The following is a 21218-nucleotide window of genomic DNA, read 5'->3' on the forward strand; positions in this document are numbered from 1 at the left end:
TGTTTTTTAAGAAATGTTAGTATTAGTAAAAGACCGGCAGAAATGAGGTAATATTGTGTGCGGTTTAAATCGATTGACCTTAAGAAAAAAATATATCCAAACATATAGTTTGCACTCCTCGTCAATGTAATGTAAATACACCATGAGTCATATTAAAAAAAATAATGAACCCGCTGTGTAAATAAATTAATACATTTACACTGTAAAACCACGTTAGCTACTGATTTTTCGGTAAAAATGCAAGTCGCAAGAAGAACACTTATTTTCAGAAAGTTATCAAGTCAATTGTTGTCTAAGAAATTCTATTATTTCGACAATTTTAGTAAGTATTATTATGAAATTCTGAAATTTGTAATTACGCTTAAAATAAAAAGGCATGAGCGTATTGCATCAAAAGTTATAAGGAATGTGAAAAAAACAATAATAAGTTTTTTTTGTTGCTAGCTATTCGAATTATTTATTGTCTTTTGAACGTACGATTTTTTTTATATTTGTTACCAAATGCAATTACAAATATGACATTTTACACAACTCACATTTTAAAGATAATTTTATAATAGATTTTTAATATATTCATTCAAATTAATTTTCCCTTCTTAAAATCTAACATTAATAATAATATTTGGTTAAATACCTTTTTGTATTTTGTATTTTGATTAGTGCAAACTAACTTTTTTACACAATGCTATTAAAATAGTTAACATATAGTAAAGATATAAAATCTACTTGAACCCTAAACCATAAAAATTATACACTTTAATTATAAACGATGACAACATCGTTGTCGTAACACGTTTACGCAAGAAGTGTATAATTCTTATGGTTTAGGGTTCAAGTAGATTTTATATCTTTACTATATATTTAACCATAAGTTTGCTTAACAGTTTTTTCTAGATAGTTAACATAGACCAAATTCGTGTATTTTTCATTTATCTTCAGTAGGGTAAAAGTAATACAATTTTAGCCAAATAAAGTATCTATCAAGTTCTACTTCTATTTTTCTATACAAAAAAATCAGTTTAGCGGCCTAGGAAATACTGTAGCCTAGTAAAAATGTATATATATATATATATATATATCATATAAAACAGTCTCAGAAAATTTTTTTCTCATCTCAGCACCGAAAGCAACTGTGACTAATATAAATTGATAAAAGGTGTATTATTATTTCCAGATAAAAATGAAACTTTTCTATTTTTTCATACCATTGGTTCTTGTTTATGTTTCGGCAACCGATGAAGGTGATAATTGTATTTTATTTTCACAATAACTAACTTAATGCAAATTTAATTAGAATACATATTTCACTTTTTTTTTGCAGAGAGATATAAGATGGAAGTTTTCATTACAAGTCAGTAATAATTTTGTTTTATAAAAAATAGTTTGTTAAGTTTTTAAAATTTACTGATTTTAGACATATTTATTAAATTATGTATTACAGATGAAATGATCGAGCTTGCCTATAATAAGAATGATTTAATTGTAGAGGAATATTCTGGAGCAAGTAAGATATATTAAAAATAAATATGCATAATAAATCGTCAAGTTAAAAAGTACAGTTTTTATAAATGGTTTTTAAAAAAAGCACTAGGTATGTAGAACCAGTGAACAGATTATTATACTTAAAGTAGTGATTTATAATCACATAGTAAACGAAATATCGTTAAATAACTAATGCTAACCACTTTTTAATGTTATAATTTATTCTAAAATATTATTTGGTATCTATTTTGATTTGTTTTCAATTAGTGTAGCCTAAATACGTATCTGTTTGTTCTAGATGGATTGGAATATGTAATTGAAAATATGGTCAATGATGAAAATGATTACAATTCTTTCGGTAGTCCTATCTATAATTATAAAATGAAGATGAAAGTAGAAACAAATATTTGAAAATTATACAAAATTGCAGTCCAAATTTGTTTTTATGCAATTGATAAGTTTTAGATAAGATTCAGCCATTGTGTTTTCATAATGATTCCTTAGTCTAATTAATATAGCTTCTTTCTACTTTGACCTTAGTCTTCTAATTTTGTATTTCTATCATGTACTTACTTAAAATAGAAAATTAAATCTAATATTATTAATTTATATGATGACAATTTCAGCCAAAATTAATTTTATGATCGCTATACCGGGTAATAGTTTTTGTTGAATTTTATGAAAATATTTCCAACATTTCTTCCTATTGAACTTCCTATTGTACAGTGTACTAATATCCATGTTTTTCTACCTTTCTGTTAGAATAATTAAAATTTAAATGGTATATCATAAATTTATGTAATTTTTATTTTTAGATGAAACCGATATTGTCATACTTATACCGGGTAACCCTTTTCATTGTATATTATTGAATTTTTTCCGCGTAGATGTTTGATATTCATTATGCACACAAGAATTTTGTTTTAATTTTAGGATTGGAATACCTTCATGCACGTTTGATAATGACAAGTAAGTAGTAACCATATTATTATTTTTAATACTATAATTAATATAATAATATTATTTATTAAAAAATACCAATTGGACATTATATCGGTTATAATCATAAAAAAAAAATATGTAGAAAGATAACAATATATTTTTTTTAATTTTAGAATGCAGGCGTTACCAGAATGATATGCAACACGAATTGGGAATTACATTAAGTAAATAAATGATTAAAAAAAACCATAACTATACATATTTGTAGTTCTAAAGGAAACTACAAAAAGACAAATGAAAGCATAATGTCACGTAGCTCTATATGTTTTATAGTTAAGCATTTGATAACCTTTAGAAATATAATAAAAACTGTTTATTCAAATGTCGCTATTACAAGTAATTTAACATTTGTACCATAATATTTTGCATTAATTCATTGATTCAATTTATCTTAGTTTTAGAGTGACTATTACATTATATAAAATATAAAATGTTTATACCGGGTTTCATTAACTGCATAATGATTTAATGTCTTTGTTGCAGACATTGGATTTCCTGAATTTCCTTATGGCAAAGGTAATTACGAATTTATTGCTAGTCACAAATAGCTTTTAAAGCTTGTATTAGAGTTTAAATTTCCTTCATTTTATTTTATCATGTTTTAAGTCAAACAATAATTTTTAAAAAAATAAACTTGTTGTTGAGGAGAGAGAGAGAGAGAGAGAGAGAGAGAGAGTTAGACTATTATTTACCATTTATTGTGATACTTTGTACGTAATGAATATTATGTTTATTCATCAAATATGAAACATCGCAAAAAAAAAACCAATAATAATTATATATTCACAATAAACAACGTGGAAATGTCATGTTTGCAGATTTTAAAAGCATGAATTTGACAATTCTTGGAGAAGAGAGAAGACATTTTGTTAAACAGGCTTTACAAAATATATTCAAGCGTAAATTAGGTATTTATTTATTATTTAATTAATTATTTTTATGTTTATGAATCTATTTATACATAAAGTGTATTTTATTAATAAGGTGTTTAATAGGAATAATTCACTACAATATAACAAGGATACAACCGATTTTAATCGTTAACAGTAGTAGTTAACTACTGTTAACAATTAATAACAAAATTAGTGATGTATGATAACACATGATTTCTTGTAATACAAATATCATGGCTGTATTTTATTACGGATTTATTATATTATCATTTATTTTAACAAAAAAGATGGTTGTGTCCTACGCCATAAAGAAACGTAGTAACTAGTAAGATAATATTGACAACAAATACCTTCGACATATTGGTTTTAATCATTAAAAATATTATGTAGGTACATTAATACATATTTTGTTTTAATTTTAGGACCCATGTATGACCAGTTTATATTGCAACTAGAAATTAGAGATACATTAAGTAAATATACAATTTAAAATGAATTCATAATTAGGTATACATATTAGTAGTTTCAAAAAAAAAACTATAAAAAAAAAGTTCTAAGTCAGAATGCTGTATATGATTCGTAGGCAGTGCCTCCCAGTGGAAGAACAGACAATTAATTTGGCTTCAATTCATAAGCATTACCATGCCTTAATTGCCCTACGCCACATTTTCTAAAATAATCGCTGCTTCTTAAATACGTCTTAATTTCTTTCCTGTAAAACGGCGTCGCCGACATGCCCTTATTTTCTGTTTTTGTAGTCCTTGCAATACAAGTCGTGCTCAAAATATTTGCACTACAGCGTCTGTATGTTGAGTACGTAATCTAATGGCGTCTAATTATTCTAAGTTTTTAAAGTAATACTTTGAAATGTAATGCAATTATGTGTCTCAAGCAACTATAATATGTTTTATTATTTCTTCTCAACACAGTCATTTGACAATTAATTTTGTAGATTCGGAACACTTAAATTTGACCACTCTTACAGAAGGGAGAAGAGTTACTGGAACATCGATAGAAAGTTCAATCAGACACGTATTAGGTAAATACTAATATGGAGTCGAATGGGTTTTAGAGTGACTGTTATATCATAACAAATACATTCACCTGGTTTTATTAACTGCACAATGATTTGATGTATTTGTTACAGGAACTGATATCGCTGATGTTAATCAAGACCAAAGTAATTGAAATTTTTTTGATAACTGTAAATAACCTTAAAAGCTTGTAAAAGAGTTGCTTCATTTTATGTATACTACAATATTACAAAGTAGTAACTAGTAATCTAATTTTAGCAAATTAAAAAAAAAATTAATTTTTTAGCTAGATCTGTTCATGGTGTGTCTTTATTACGGATGTGCCGTTTGATGGGAATATACTTGAGTACACGATTTCCAACGTCATACATAAAAGACCTTTGGATTGACCCCATTAATATGACTTGTACCCTTGATGAAGGAGATATACGAAGAAGATTAAAACAAATTTATGGCGTATGGTGGCAAATAAGCTCAACTACTAAAAAAGCAGTATTAACTTAAATTTAGACAAGAAATCAATGATATATTCTTCTAAAATTGTGTAATAGGTTAATATAAATTGTCACAAATATCGTTTTTTATGTTGCACTACTAGCTGCCAATTAATTAAAATTTAAAATAAACACTTTTAAAAATAAACTTTTCAGAAAAGGTAGATTTGATATACTTTTTACTTCGTATTCTTTTTTCAAATATTTTTGATGGTGTAAATGTCCGAATAGACTAATATAAATTATTATCAGTGAATGTTTCTCAAAATCTTAAGTTTATTAAAGTTTTTTGAAAGTCATAAGTACGTTGCCGATTTCTATTTAATTTGATCATATAAACCTAGCATAAATATGTACATTTTAGTAATGTTAAATATTTTTGTAAGATAATATTCTGTTTTAATAAACACCATTGAGAAAATAAGCTATTTTTTTTTAATATTTGCATAGTGTATACGTGTTTACTATAGGTACGACCATCTAATTCATTTTTACATAAGTTGTTAATTAAAAAAATACGTGATAGGTTGTAGGACACTTGTCTGGTGTACTCAAAAATATATTTAATACCAACATGAATCACAGCATATAAGAACAAGTGACAATACCTAGATTTTTTAAGAAAATAACCTTTGGTCGTTTTTTATAATAGTTTTCATATTATATGGTTTGAACTCCACGTCAATGTAATGTAAATACACAATGAGTCATATTAAAAACAAAAATTAACCAGCTGTGTAAAGAAATAAACACATTACACTGTAAAAACCGGTTAGCTACTGATTTTTCGGTAGAAATGCAAGTCACAAGAAGAACATTTAGTTTCAAAAGCTGATCAAGTCGATTTTTGTCTAAGACATTTTAGTAAGTATTTCTATAAAACTTTTAAATTTGTAATTATGCTAAAACTAAAAATGCATGAGCATAATGCACCAAAAGTTTTAGGTAGTGTAAACGTTTAAACGAATATGACATCCGCTCTTAAATGTTATCCTCTTTCAACTATACAATCATAAATAGTTTTGCTTTAAATCCATCATTGGTTGATTTAGAAGCATAATGCGAAGTTATGTTTATAGACGCTTGAAAATAATGTGTATAATTTCTCTTTTCAAAATTTAACTTTATAAACAATATTTGGTTAAATACCTTTTTTCTATTTAAAAAGTTAAAAAAGACATACGTTGCCACTTTCCAGTTAAGCTGGATTAAAAAAAACCCTAGCATAATTATGTACATTTTAGTAGTATTAAATGTTCTGTAAGATAATAATCTGTTTTAGTTAATAAACATCGTTTTGAAAACTAGCTTTTTTTTTTTATTCGCATACGTATTCGTTTATTATTTTGTAAGTACTGTAATAATTTGTATTTAAAAATACGGTTGTGGGAGACTTGTCATGTTGTAGTTTAGCATATTATTTCATAATAGTTTGGAATGCTCTATGTAGCATTATATTGGTATTAATATTAATATAAGATTGCAAGTGTCATCGTGGTTATGACGAAACCTTTGGTGTTGGGTGTCCTGGACCTTTCGGTTGACACGATCAAATCGCCTAGTTAGTCAGTCGGAATTTATAGAAGAACCTCTCACATAGTTACAGAAACTCTTTAAAGTTAATTTTTATTTTAAAAGTGTAATCCGTATTTAATAGTATAAGTTTAATAATAAAAATCTACAGTTTATTTTAGTTCAATAAACATATTAATTATTCTTTCTTTTTCAAAAACACCTGCTTTATCCATTTACATCAATGTGTACACAAAAATATATTAAATATCAATATGAATCTAAATGAAACATGAAACTTAAGGAAAAATCCAAATCTGGTTGTCGACAAATCAAAATATTCAGCAAATTATTCTTAATAAAATTATTATAAATTATTTAAAAAAAAAAATCTAAAAAATATTTATCATACAAAAAACCATCTCGCAATACCAACATTTTCTCATCTCGGTACACACAGTAGGCAACTGTGTGTAATATAAGTTTATTTTATGTTTATTATTATTTGCAGATAAAAATGAATCTTTCCTGTATTTTAATCACATTTGTCCTTGTAAATGTCTCGGCAACTGATGAAGGTTAATTTATTTAAACTACCAAATTACCGTAGTTACAAATTTGAAAAATAAAAATTAAATATTTAACTTTTTTACAGCGATATATAAGATGGAAGTTTTCATTACAAGTCAGTAATAATTTTGTTTAAAAAAAAATAGTTTGTTAAATTTTTAAAATTTACTGATTTTAGAAATATTTTTTAAACTATGTATTACAGATGAAATGATCGAGTTTGCGTATAATAAGAATGATTTAATTGTAGAGGAATATTCTGGAGCAAGTAAGATATACTAAAAATAAATATGTATAATAAATCGTCAAGTAAGTTTAAATGCATCATTCTGGTTAAACAGACAGCGGCCTACCGCGGCGGACAAACTGATGGTTGTATTTTTTCACAAAGTTCGCGGCGGACTGGAATAATTTTGTAAAATAAAAAAAATATATATATATTTAATATAGACAATACACTGGATTTTCCACACGTATCAGCACTTCTAAAATATTATTATTGTTATTATATAATTATCGAACATAAAATATACAAACAATATTGATGACAACACATTGAACTTAATTTTAAAAAAATTTTCATTTTAAAATTGTGCACTGAAAATGACCGATGAAACGGAACGATTGATTGGATCTAGTTCAAAACACTTCACAAAAATGTAAAATTTAATACAATTTTTCAGCCGAGTCTGCAACCACGAATGAGCATTTTCATTTCTCGTTGAAGTACCAAATAAATTTAAAGTAGTGGTGGAATTATAGATAATGGTAGATAATGATATAGTATATTAACAAACAGTAACAAGCTCGTATCTAAGGTGCCTAGTATATTAAAACATCAAGCTTCTGGCTAATATTTTAGTGTTTAATGCTATCTGTATCTGGCTTAAAACAATTCATAAAAATACGACCTCTTAATTTATTAACTTCAATTTAGTTCGGTTCTAGTTTGAACGTTGAAAATACAGCATAGTCGGTGAAACTCCCCAAATTCTATTCTTTTTTTATTTAGTTCGTGTACCCGTTTTCTTTTTTTTCGTCTTGCTTAACTCAAGGCAAGCAGAAGAATCTAGACGTTTTGTAAAAGAAAATGAAAACAGAAAACGTGAGATAAAAAAGTAAAAAATAAAAAAACAACCAGCAGTACACTCTTGGTTGTGGCAGTTTTCACGCTGGTTCGCTCAAACTTGTCTGCATTTCTGTTTGACCGATCCTTAAAAGAAGTAGCGTTCAATAGCTAATGCTAAACATGGTTTAATATTATTCTAAAGTTTTATATGGTATCCATTTAATTTGATTTTATTTCAAACTTTTAGTATAGCCCTAAAAGTTATCTGTTTGTTCTAGATGGATTGGAATATGTAATTGAAAAAATTGTCAATGATGAAGCGTCTTTCGGTAAACATAATTATAATAATAATAATAATAATAATAAAATAAAGATGAAAATAGAAACAAATATTTGAAAATTATATAAAAATTGCATTCCATATTTATCTTTATGCAATTGATAAGTTTTAGATAAGATTCGGCCATTGTGTTTTAATAATCAATTCCTAGTCTAATTAATAAAGTTTCTTTCTACTTTGACCTTCGTCTACTAATTTTGTAATTATATTATGTACTAATTTAAAATAAAAAATAAATCTAATATTATTAATTTGTATGATGACAATTTCAGCCAAAATTAATTTGATGATCGCTATACCGGGTAATAGTTTTTGTTGAATTTTATGAAAATATTTCAAATATTCAATCGTATTGAACTTACTAAAAATATTTCCTTCGTATTAAATATCCGGTGGAGCACATTAATCCTAGTTACTAATACCCATGTTTTTTACCTTACTGTTATAAAAAATTGAAAATTTAATGCAATATTATAAATTTATGTAATGTTTATTTCAGATATAACGGGTATTGATCCGGGTAATAAGTTTTATTGTACATTATTGTAGTGTTTCCGCGCAGTTATTTAATATCCTTTATGCACACAACATTTTTGGTTTCATTCCAGAATTAGAACACCTTCATGCATGTTTGATATTACTAAGTAACTACACTTGTATATTTCATATTTAATACACTTAACGCATATTGTTTTTTTTTTAAATACTTGGAAAACAATCATATTACTTGTTAAACAAAAAACCAATAAGACATATTTGTTTTAATCATTAAAAATGTGTAGGTAGATTACAATATTTTAGCTTTTATTTTTAATTTTAGAATGCAAGCAATACCAGAATATTATGCAAAACGTAATAGGAAGTACATTAGGTAAATATAAAATTAATAAAACCGATGACTATACATATTTGTAGTTCTAACGAAAAACTATAATAAATAAATTGAAAGATTAAAGTCAAAAAGCTATAAATGATTTATTGTTAAGCTTTTGATGATCATTAAAAATATAATAAAATCTGTTTTTATTTAAATGTTGGTATTTGAAGTAATTTAAAATATATACAATAATATATTGCATATATAATTGGTTTAATTTATCTCAGTTTTAGGGTGACTGTTATACATAAAATATAAAATGTATATACCGGGTTTTATTAACTATATAATGATTTGATGTATGCTATAAATGTTACAGACATTGCATATCCTGTAGTGCCTTATGGCCAAGGTAATTACGAATTTTTTGATATTCGTAAATAGCATTTAAAGCTGGTTTAAGAGTTAAAATTTGCTTTATTTGTATTATATAATGTTTAATATCGAACAATAGTTTAAAACAAAAAGAAACGTTTTTGTAACCATTAACTGTAATACTTTGTACGTAATTGAATTTATATTTATTAATGAATTTTTACAACTTCGCATTGGGAAAAAAAATTATTATTATTTATATTATATTCACAATAAACAACCTTAAAATTTCATACGCGTGGATGTATTGTTAATAACTTTCGCAGATTTAAGAAGATTAAATTTGACAACCCTCGGAGGACAGAGAAGACATTATGTTAAAAAGGCCTTAAAAAATATATTCAAACGTAAATTAGGTATATATTTATTATTTATATATTTATGATTCTATTCATACATATAGTGTATTTACTTTATTAGTTATTTAATAGGAATAATTAAACACAATTTAACCAGGGTACAACTGATTTTAATTTTTAACAATTATTATCCAAATTAGTGATGTTTAACAAAACACACACATGCATATTATCAAATAATAGAATATGCATATTCTATTATTTTTTAATGAAAATATTTTAACAAATAAGATAGTTGTGTCCTACGCCACAAACAAAAGTAGTGATCCTATTGACAAATACTAATATGGTGTATTGCTTTCAATCATACAAAATAATTTAGGTGCATTAATATATATTTTGTTTTCAATTTTAGGATCCATGTATGACCAGTTTATATTTCAACTAAAAATTAGAGATACATCAAGTAAATATAAAGTCATAAGCCTATACACGAGTATAAGGTTTCTTACTGTAATTATATAGTTAAAAAGAAAAAGGTAACGGGGTTTATGTAAGCTGGCGAATGTGTCCTGAGCCTATTATATTATTACTCTAATATTATTGTGATAAGTTATTTTTCCACGTACCTTGTTTCTGGTCCAGCGACGGTCTTGGAGTAGCCGCTTTGCAAATTAAGTTAATTTATTGCTTAGAATTTTTCTGACACTTATCATTGTCTACTTTAAATCAGTCGTCCTTTTTGAGGTACTGAATATGATGATAAATACTGTATGTGAAACCAAACTCAATGTATTATACATGTAAAATTTACCTTGGTCAAACAATTGTTTGTACAACAAAGTTTTAGTTGCTGGATATCCCCAGTGCAACGGGCTTTTAACCAGTATACTTAATAACCTTTTCTCCCACCCACAGCAACAGGTCTGAAGGGCCCGATTAACACTCTGCTCCAGGATGACTACGTGAATAAGTTCTACTTGTAGATACTTTACCACAATAACTCAATAATTAAAAATTATCCAACGGTATCCAGTGTTTTTACAGAGCTGCGCTCATAGCTTCTCATGAAAATACAACAAAATGGCTCGTATCGAACTTTGACTTCAAATTATTCTAACTATCCAACAGTATCGAGTACGTTCAACGTAAACGCTGAATTTTTCAAGGGCTGTGTTTAACGACTTTCCAAGGAATCGTGACTTGATAACTCGTAATGGACTATTTAAAACAACCGACTCGATTATCTAACTATTCAACAGCAATAGTATGCACCCGAAGGTCGCATCTAGATAGCTCTTATTGGACTATTTGAGATAAGAAATATGATATATATGATATTAATATATTACATTATCTTAGAGTCTTAGTCTTACGGCGTCTGAGTACTTAGTAAAATTCTTTGAAATATAATGCAATTAAGTATCACGAGCAATTAAAATATTTTTTATTATTTCTTATTCTCAACACAGTAATTTTTAACTATTGTTTTTTTTTTTAGATCGGAAACGCTTAAATTTGAGCACTCTTATAGAAAGGAGAAGAGTTACTGGAACATCGATAGAAAGTTCAATCAGACACGTATTAGGTAAATACTAATATCGAGTCGTATGGGTTTTAGAGTGACTGTTATGTCATAACGAATACATTCACCTGGTTTTATTAACCGCACAATGATTTGATGTATTTGTTATAGGAACTGATATTGCTGATGTTAATCAAGACCAAAGTAATTCAGAACTTTTCAGTAGTCGTAAATAGCCTTAAAAGCTTGTTTAAGAGTTGAAATTTGCTTAATTTTGTATATATATATATATATATATTACAGTGTTACAAATTAATAGCTAGCAAGCTAATTTAAGTAAATTCTAAAAAAAAATTGAATTTTTTAGTTAGATCTGTTCATGGTGTGTCTTTATTACGGATGTGTCGTTTGATGGGAATATACTTGAGTACACGATTTCCAACATCATACATAAGACAACTTTGGATTGACCCCATTAATATGACTTGTACCCTTGATGAAGGAGATATACAAAGGAGATTCAAACAAACTAATGGCGTATGGTGGCAAATAAGGTCAACAACTTCAGAAGCAGTTTTAACTTAAATTTAGACCAGGAATCAATGGTATATTCTTCTAAAATTGTGTAATACATTATATTATACACTTTAATTTTGCACTGTTATCGTTTTTTATGTGGAACTACTAGCTGTCAAATAATTTAATACATTTCATAATAAACAGTTTTACTCACGATTATAATGACATTTGTTGCTTATGTGTAGATTTAAACATATACTTAATCCTTATTATCACATCATACAGAATATCATTTAAAACATTTTAAAAATAAAAATGTACTTATCCTCTACATCTATTTCCATCTGTACAATCGATAAAAATATTATTTTTACAATAATGGAACATTGCGCAAATCAAGTTACAATTTGTCCACTTAATATACTTAATGGCTTACTTTAACCTACCCGAGTACCATTTTTTTATTTCCCGGGTTCCAGAATTTTTAGTTAGGATGGATGTTAAGTTTGTCCTATACAATGTTCGTGGACGGTTGTATTCAACAATGGCACTATCCTTGGCTTTTACCTGACAGATACCAAAGTTAATCACGTGAACTTCCTGGAGACTTGCGAGAACTTTATTCATATAGATACGTTAACCAGTCTTAAACTGACGTCAATGTTAGATCTGTACATGGTGTGTCTTTATTACGGATGTGTCGTTTGATGGGATTATACATAAGTACATAATTTTACAACATCATACATAAGAAAACTTTGGATTGACCCCATTAATATTACTTGTACGCTGGATGAAGGAATTATACAAAGGAGATTAAAACAAATTAATAGCGCATGATGGCAAATAAGCTCAACTACTTCAGAAGCAGTACTAACTTAACCTTAGACCAGCAATCAATAGTATAATTCTTTTAAAATTGTGTAATAGATTATATATATTTTCATTTTGCACATATACAGGTGTTAGCTTCGGTGCGAAGCTGAGAAGGTATTGGTTTTACAATGATGTGTTTTTATTATTTTTTTTTTTTTTTTTTGTGTCTGGACCCAAGTTATCTCGTAAACCGCTAAACCGATTTGTTCGTGTAGCAAATCTATAGATCAGAAATCATACCTGGAAGGTACTTTCATGGGCCAAAAATTAAAAAAGTCACCACTTCCCCATCAAAATTGAGAAAAACACCCAAAAAATCTGATCTGAAAATTAGACCGAAGATAAATCTAAAACGGAACCATAACATATACAATTTTCTCAAAAATCTGTAGTTATTTTTTTTTTTATTAAGGAAAAACACCAAAAATAGGGTAAATTTACACTTTGGCCGCAGTCAGTTTCTAGGTTGCTATGTGTGAGTGAATCCACGGTCAACAGGTAATGAAAATATTTTCATTATATTGTTAATTACAATAGATGGGTAACTATGACAGTACATTTATGTAGACAGACGATCAACCCTTATCGTATCCACCCTGCACAAGACTAAATATTAAATTTTAAGTATATTATTGCTGGTCCCACGATATCTTCTAAACTACTATAACTGGTTTAGACATACTATCCACAGATTCGCATCGAAGCGTTTATTTAAAAGTGATTTTATCACTTTCAGTTATAATGAAATCTATAGACCTGTAACCTCTCCATCCCCACTATGCCCCGACCCCACTGTACTGGCTTTTTTTATTTTCCAAAATTAGCTGTCAATTTATTAAAATTAAAAATAAACAGTTTTACTTAAGATTATAAAGACATTTGTTGCTTATGTGAAGATTTTAATACATGCTTAATACTTTTTATCATATAATACAGAATATTATTGCAAACATTTTTTAAAAAACCAGAATTATATGGTTTGAACTCCGCGTCAGTGTAATGTAAATACGCAATGAGTCATATTAAAAACAAAAATTAACCATCTGTGTAAAGAAATGAAACACAGTTTACACTGCGATAACCTATTAGATTTTGATTTTTTAGTCAAAATACTAGTAGCAAAAAGAAACATTTAGTTTCAAAAGGTGATTAAGTCAATTATTGTCTAAGAAATTCTATTATTCCAACGATTTTAGTAAGTATTTCTATCAAACTCTTAAATTTGTAATTACACTAAAACTAAAAGGGCACGACCGTATTGCACCAAAAGTCATAGTGTAAAAAAACAGTAATTAGTATTTTTTATATCTAGCTATTTTTTATCGTGCATGCACCAAAATATACCAATTCACATATACACATAATAACCAAAATTATATCTATATATTATATCTATAATTTATAACAATTATTTTTAATAAACATGAGTCATATACACTGGATAGAAACTTATAAGGAATACACAAATGAACACCAACCACATTTCCCCTCTACAAAACTTTAGTGACATCCGATTTAAAAAGGCTTGTAACAAGAAAACTGGAGTTATAAGTTTATATAAAGATTGTAAGTCAGTTAGTTAGTTGTCAGTGTTCAGTAGTTAGCCAGTTACTTAAGTAGTCGGTCAGGACGTTGACCCGACAACTAATTCTTATATTTAAATAATTTTTTTCTTATACAACAAACGCTACGGTTATCTTGAACTTGTTACCAGATACAGGTACAAATATTGCGTTTTACACAATCCACATTTTAAAGAAAATTCTATAATAGATTTTTAATTTCTTCGTTATTTGGCTTAACTTTATAAAACAATAAACTCCACGTCAATGTAATGTAAATACACGATATAAAAAAAAATGAACCGGCTGCGCAAATAAATGAACATTGTTACACTGCAATAACCTTTTAGATTTTGATTTTTCGGTCGACATGTAAATCGCAACAATTAGTTTCAATAGATAATCAAGTCGATTATTGTCTAAAAAATTCCATTATTTCCACAATTTTAGTAAGTAAAATATAATTTTTAATAAAAAGAAATGTATAATGTAAGTTGTAGGGAAATTAAGCAATTTTTGAAACCATTTTCTAAAACAAGAACTAACTAAGAATGCTTTTTTCAAACGGATATGACATCCTCTCTTAAATGTCCTTTTTAGGTATAAAATCATAAATAATTTTGCTTTAAATCCATCATGTTTAGACGCTTGAAATTATTTGTATAATTTCCCTTTTCAAAGTCTATTTTTAATAACAATATTTAAACTAACTATTTACACGATGCCATTGAAATAGTTAACAGAGACCAAATTCTAATTTTATTTTATCTTCATTAGGGTAAACTCAATACGATTTTAGCCAAATAAAGTACTGATAAAGTTCTATTTCTATGTATAGTTCTATTTCTAGTTATATTGCCATACAAAAAAAAAAATCAGTTTGGCAGTCTAGAAAATATTGTAGCCTAGTGTCCCACAAAGATTAGACAAATAACTTTTGTTCTAGTGAATATTTTTAAAATTAATTTATACGCATTTGCGCTATAAGTACTTCGTTTTTTATTGCACAAAACATTTTAGTATTTTAATTTATTATTATTTTTTTTACATTAATTTTATTAAATTTTAGATAGCCATTTTATTAAAAATAATTTGCTATGTATTTTGACTGGTCGACAACTAGTTTTGGATAATTACTTTTAAAGTTGTTTAGGTTTTAAGTTAAGGGTGGGAAGTTTACGCAAATACTCTACCACACTTCACCACCCATCCTACTCATTAACCTTTAGTAACTTTAAAAGTAATTATCCAAATCTGGTTATCGACCAGTCAACATTTTCAACAAATAATTCTTAATAAAACCTTCAACTTAATTTAATAAAATTAATGTAAAAAAAAAAAAATAATAATGAAAAAAAAGTAAAATACAGTGCAGTTAATAGCAATAAAAAACGTGGTGCTTATAGTGCAAATGATTATTATTTAATTTAAAAAAAAAATCTAAAAAATATACACTAAAGCAAAAGGTTATTTAATTTGTCATATCTTTGTGGGACACCCTGTATATATCTATCTAAATATATATATATTGATATCATATAAAATTAGTCTCGCAAAGTCGTCTCATCTCGGCACCGTAGGCAACTGTTCCCAATAAATGTATTTTATGTTTATTATTTGCAGATAAAAATGAAATTTGTCTGTTTTTTTATAACACTTGTCGTTGAAAATATTTCGGCATTTGATGAAGGTTATTTAATTATTTTATTTTCACAACTACCAAATTACCCTACTTATATATTTGAAATAAAAAAATGTATATTTCACTTTTGTACAGCGGCATATAAAAAAGAAGTTTTCATTACAAGTCAGTAATAATTTTGTTTTATAGAAAATAGTTTGTTAAATTTTTAAAATTTACTGATTTTATACATATTTTTTAAATTACGTATTCCAGATCAAATGATAGAGCTTGCGTATAATAAGAACGATTTAACTATAGGACAACATTCCGAAGCAAGTAAGATACATTAAAAATAAATATGACTAATAAATCGTCAAGTTAATATGTAGATAGTTTAAAAAAAGTGCACCAGGTATGTAAAACCAGTGTGCAGAACATGATATATACATAGTAGAAGAAGTAGCGTTAAATAGCTAATGCTAAGCAATGGTTTAATAGTATTCTAAATTTGTATATGGTATCTAATTTGATTTTATTTCAATCTTTTAGTATAGCTATAATATTTACATGTTGGTTCTAGATGGATTGGAGTATGTAATTGAAGAAATAGTCAATGATGTAGAATATTACAATTCTTTCGGTAGTAATAATATAAATAATAATAGTAATAATAATAATAATAATAGCAAAATAAAGACGACAGTAGAAATAAATATTTGAAAATTATATAAAAATGGCAGTCAAAAATTATCTTTATGCAATTAATAAGTTTTAGATAAGATTTAGCCATTGTGTTTTCATAAAGATTCCCTACTCAATTAATATAAATTTTTTCTACTTTGACCTTCGTCTTCTAATTTATATTTATATTATGTAATAACTGAAAATAGAAAATCAAAACTAAAACTATTTATTTCTATAATGTCAATTTCAGCCAAATTTAATATATTATTTTTAATATATTACAATTTATAAATATAAATTGTAATACATTATGATACAAAGTAAAATCTCAGAATCTATAATACCATTAAAAAATATCATATTAGCTAAAAAATATTCAATAACGAGGCGTCTTACGGTAGACATAATTATAATAATAATAAAAAATATCATTAATTTATATAATGTTGATTTCAGCCCAAATTAATTTGATGACCGCTCTACCGGGTAAAAGTTTTCATTAAATTTGATATTATTTAATTTTCTAATATTTCATTCCTATTGAACTTTTTACAAATATTCCCATCGTATCGAATATTTGGTGGTGCACATTTTTTTCGAGTTAATAATGCTTAGGTTTTTCTACCTTCCTGTTACAATAATTTAAAATTAAATGCAATATCACAAATGTATGTAATGTATATTTCAGATAAAACTGATATTGTCCTCCTTATACCGGGTAATACTTTTCATTGTACACTATTGAATTGTTTCCACGCAGTTGGTTGATATTCTTTACGCAGACAAGATTTTTATTTTTATTTCAGCAATGAAATACCTTGATGGACGTTTGATAATGAATAGTAACCATATTTGTATACTTCATATCTAATACGCTTGACGCATATTTACTATTTTTAAATACTTTGAAAATAATCATATTAGTTATTAACGAACACCAATTGGACATAATGGTTTTAATCATAAAAATATGTTGGTAGGTTACAATATTATAGCTTTATTGTTTAATTTTAGCATGCAAGCAATACCAGACTATTATTAAACACGAAATAGAAAGTATATTAAGTAAATATAAAATTTCAAAAAATTGATAACTATATATATTTGTAGTTCTAAAAAATCGATAAAAAGCTTTAAGTCAAAAAGCTATATATGTTTATGGTTAAGCTTTTGATAATCATTACAAATTTAAAAACCGTTTATTCAAATGTTGCTATTAGAAGTACTTAAACATTTACACAATATTATAGTGCATTAATTAATTGGTTTACTTTATCATAGTTTTAGAGTGACTGTTTTTTATAAAATATAAAATGTATAAACCGGGGTTTATTAACTGCAAAATAATTTGATGTATTTGTTACAGACATTGTATATCCTAAAGTTCCATATAGTGAAGGTAATTACGATTTGGTCGACACTTGAAAAAAGCTTTTTTAAGCTAGTTTTAGAGTTAAAATTTGCTTTATTATTTTTATGGCAAACAATAATTTAAAAAAAAGCTTTGGTTCTTTGTACGTAGATGAATGTTATGTTTATTAATTAATGTTTACAACTTCTCAATATAAAAATAAATTATAGTTATATATATTATATTCACAATAAACAACCTACAAATTTCTTACGCCACTGGTGTATTGTTAATAATTTTCGTAGGTTTTAGAAGTTTAAATTTGACAACCCTTGGAGAACAGAGAAGACCTTTTGTTAAACAGGCTTTAGAAAATATATTAAGACGTAAATTAGGTATATATTTGTTATTTAATTAATTATTTATATATTTATGATTCTATTCATACATATAGTATATTTTCTTTTTAAGTTATTCAATAGGTATAACAGGAATAATTTACTACAATAAAACAAGGACATAACTGATTTTAAAATTTAACAATTATTATCAAATTAAGTAATATTTAATAACACATACTTTCTTGTAATACGAATAGTACTGTACAACACAAATAACTTGTATATTCTATTTTTTTTTTAATGACTTTATTTTAACAAATAAGACAGTTGTGTCCTGCATCATAAAGTAAAGTAGTAACTAGTAAGATCCTATGATAAATACCTACATGACATAATAATGGTTTCAATCATAAAGACATGTGTACATAGGTACATTATTATAAATTTTTGGTTTTAATTTTAGGACCCATGTATGACCAGTTTATATTGCAACTAGAAATTAGAGATACATTAAGTAAATATACAATTTAAAATGAATTCATAATTAGGTATACATATTAGTAGTTTCAAAGAAAAACTATTAAAAAAAAGTTCTAAGTCAGAATGCTGTATATGATTCGTAGGCAGTGCCTCCTAGTGGAAGAACAGACAATTAATTTGGCTTCAATTGATAAGCATCACCATGCCTTAATTACCCTACGCCACATTTTCTAAAATAATCGCTGCTTCTTAAATACGTCTTAATTTATTTCCTGTAAAACGGCGTCGCCGGCATGCCCTTATTTTCTGTTTTTGTAGTCCTTCCAATACAAGTCGTGCTCAAAATGTTTGCACTACGGCGTCTGTATATTGAGTACGTAATCTAATGGCGTCTGATTATTCTAAGTTTTTAAAGTAATACTTTGAAATGTAATGCAATTATGTGTCTCAAGCAACTATAATATGTTCTATTATTTCTTCTCAACACAGTCATTTAACAATTAATTTTGTAGATTCGGAACGCTTAAATTTGACCACTCTTACAGAAGGGAGAAGAGTTACTGGAACATCGATAGAAAGTTCAATCAGACACGTATTAGGTAAATACTAATATGGAGTCGAATGGGTTTTAGAGTGACTGTTATATCATAACAAATACATTCACCTGGTTTTATTAACTGCACAATGATTTGATGTATTTGTTACAGGAACTGATATTGCTGATGTTAATCAAGACCAAAGTAATTGAAATTTTTTTGATAACTGTAAATAACCTTAAAATCTTGTAAAAAAATTGCTTCATTTTATGTATACTACAATATTACAAAGTAGTAACTAGTAATCTAATTTTAGCAAATTAAAAAAAAAAATTAATTTTTTAGCTAGATCTGTTCATGGTGTGTCTTTATTACGGATATGCCGTTTGATGGGATTATACTTGAGTACACGATTTCCAACGTCATACATAAAAGACCTTTGGGTTGACCCCATGATTATGACTTGTACTCTGGATGAAGGAGATATACAAAGAAGATTCAAACAAATTAATGGCGTATGGTGGCAAATAAGCTCAACAACTTCAAAAGCAGTATTAACTGAAATTTAGACCAGCAATGGTATATTCTTCTAAAATTGTGTAATGCATTATATATATTTTTATTTTGCACTACATGCTGTCAATTAATTAAAATTATTATATATTGTTATTATTATTGAAATATTACAAACATAATATACATAATTTACAATATATGATTAATACAAGAAAAAGTTTGTCTCCAAAAGCTTGAGTTTGTGGAGGGACAATGGTTCACATCTTATGTCTTAAATTTACATATTTTTATGTTAACAATAATCTTAAATAAAGATGAGAAACACCAGTAAAGTATTAAATTATAATGATAATTTTACATAAGAATAAATAAATAAATAAATTATAATAGCTATAAGTAAGTTAGTGTGTTAAACATACATTATTCAGAATTTTAGCACTCATAATTTATAATTGACATATTTTTAATATAATATAACTAAAAACCATGGAAACAATTTATATCAATACACAAATAATTACAAATTTTTAAACCAATATAATACGGATTCCTTTTACCAAATTCACTATTACATTTAAAAACTCTAAATACATTTTTAACAATTTGACGTGTACTATAAGCATAATTAAAACTAAAATCTTTATGGTTGGAGTAATACAAATTACATAAAATTCCTTTTGCATAAAGTTGTTATAGATTAAGTAAATTTTAGGTCATTATTTGTGCAATTAAGTTATTTGAAAGCTATCCTAAATAAGAAATTTATCGTTGTATTTGTTTTTTTTAAATGCGTATCATAAACTCCTCTCCAAGCAGCTATTCCATAGGAGAAAACTAACTGAGCAATTGCACAATAAATGATTCTCATGGTGTTAGGCAATATAATATTGTTTGGAGTTTTGAAAATATCGAACATGCTTCTAACTTTTTTAAGTTAGTAGTTCCAATGTGTTTATCTCATTTTAAATATCGATCATTAGTCACGCCAAGGTATATTACAGAATCAACAGATTTGATACGAATACAGTTACAATTTAAAGTTTTCATTTTCACACATTTAAAATCATGCACTATTATATCACTATCATCATTTGTTTGAAATTTGTTCATACTTGAAATCGAAAAAGGAACACAACATGTTTTAATGTAATTAATTTTGAGATAATTCAATTACATTACATGTTATATATTCGTAAAAATATGTCAATTATAATTTTGACATCTTCACTGTTTATTCAATCTCTTTATTTTAGTACA

At 26.5% G+C, this 21218-nt stretch overlaps 1 protein-coding gene across 16 annotated transcripts; it reads left to right on the forward strand.

Moving 5' to 3' along the window:
* Positions 1–224: 224 nt before the first annotated feature.
* On the forward strand, positions 225–20320 carry LOC126847198 (uncharacterized). Of its 16 annotated transcripts, XM_050587321.1 has the most exons (16): positions 225–322; positions 1175–1241; positions 1322–1351; positions 1442–1504; positions 1781–1840; positions 2109–2138; positions 2298–2327; positions 2416–2451; positions 2598–2648; positions 2968–3000; positions 3303–3392; positions 3800–3850; positions 4330–4416; positions 4525–4557; positions 4698–4789; positions 19883–20320. In XM_050587321.1, the coding sequence occupies exons 2-16, from the start codon at positions 1181–1183 to the stop codon at positions 20012–20014; spliced, it is 879 nt and encodes a 292-aa protein (XP_050443278.1). In that variant the 5' UTR covers positions 225–322; positions 1175–1180; the 3' UTR covers positions 20015–20320. The 16 variants fall into 16 exon arrangements, with proteins under 16 accessions (XP_050443278.1, XP_050443277.1, XP_050443276.1 ...); XM_050587320.1 differs by lacking the exons at positions 4525–4557; positions 4698–4789 and adding an exon at positions 11644–11676 and having other exon boundaries at positions 19791–20313; XM_050587319.1 differs by lacking the exons at positions 4525–4557; positions 4698–4789 and adding an exon at positions 19617–19649 and having other exon boundaries at positions 19791–20312.
* The last annotated feature ends 898 nt before the right edge of the window (positions 20321–21218 follow it).

The sequence above is a fragment of the Adelges cooleyi genome, unplaced genomic scaffold, assembly GCF_023614345.1.
Source record: "Adelges cooleyi isolate 19-005CV unplaced genomic scaffold, UGA_ACOO_1.1 ACOO_flye_CR_arks_rails_tigmint_CR_PRNA_9, whole genome shotgun sequence".
NCBI classification, from domain to species: domain Eukaryota; kingdom Metazoa; phylum Arthropoda; class Insecta; order Hemiptera; family Adelgidae; genus Adelges; species Adelges cooleyi.

Excerpts from the sequence above, each read along its gene's own strand:
- LOC126847198 (XM_050587321.1), top strand. The coding sequence starts at position 1,181 with ATGAAACTTTTCTATTTTTTCATACCATTGGTTCTTGTTTATGTTTCG. Across the intron at positions 1,352-1,441 it reads GATGGAAGTTTTCATTACAA|ATGAAATGATCGAGCTTGCC; the intron begins GTCAGTAATAAT and ends TATGTATTACAG. Across the intron at positions 2,649-2,967 it reads CGAATTGGGAATTACATTAA|ACATTGGATTTCCTGAATTT; the intron begins GTAAATAAATGA and ends TCTTTGTTGCAG.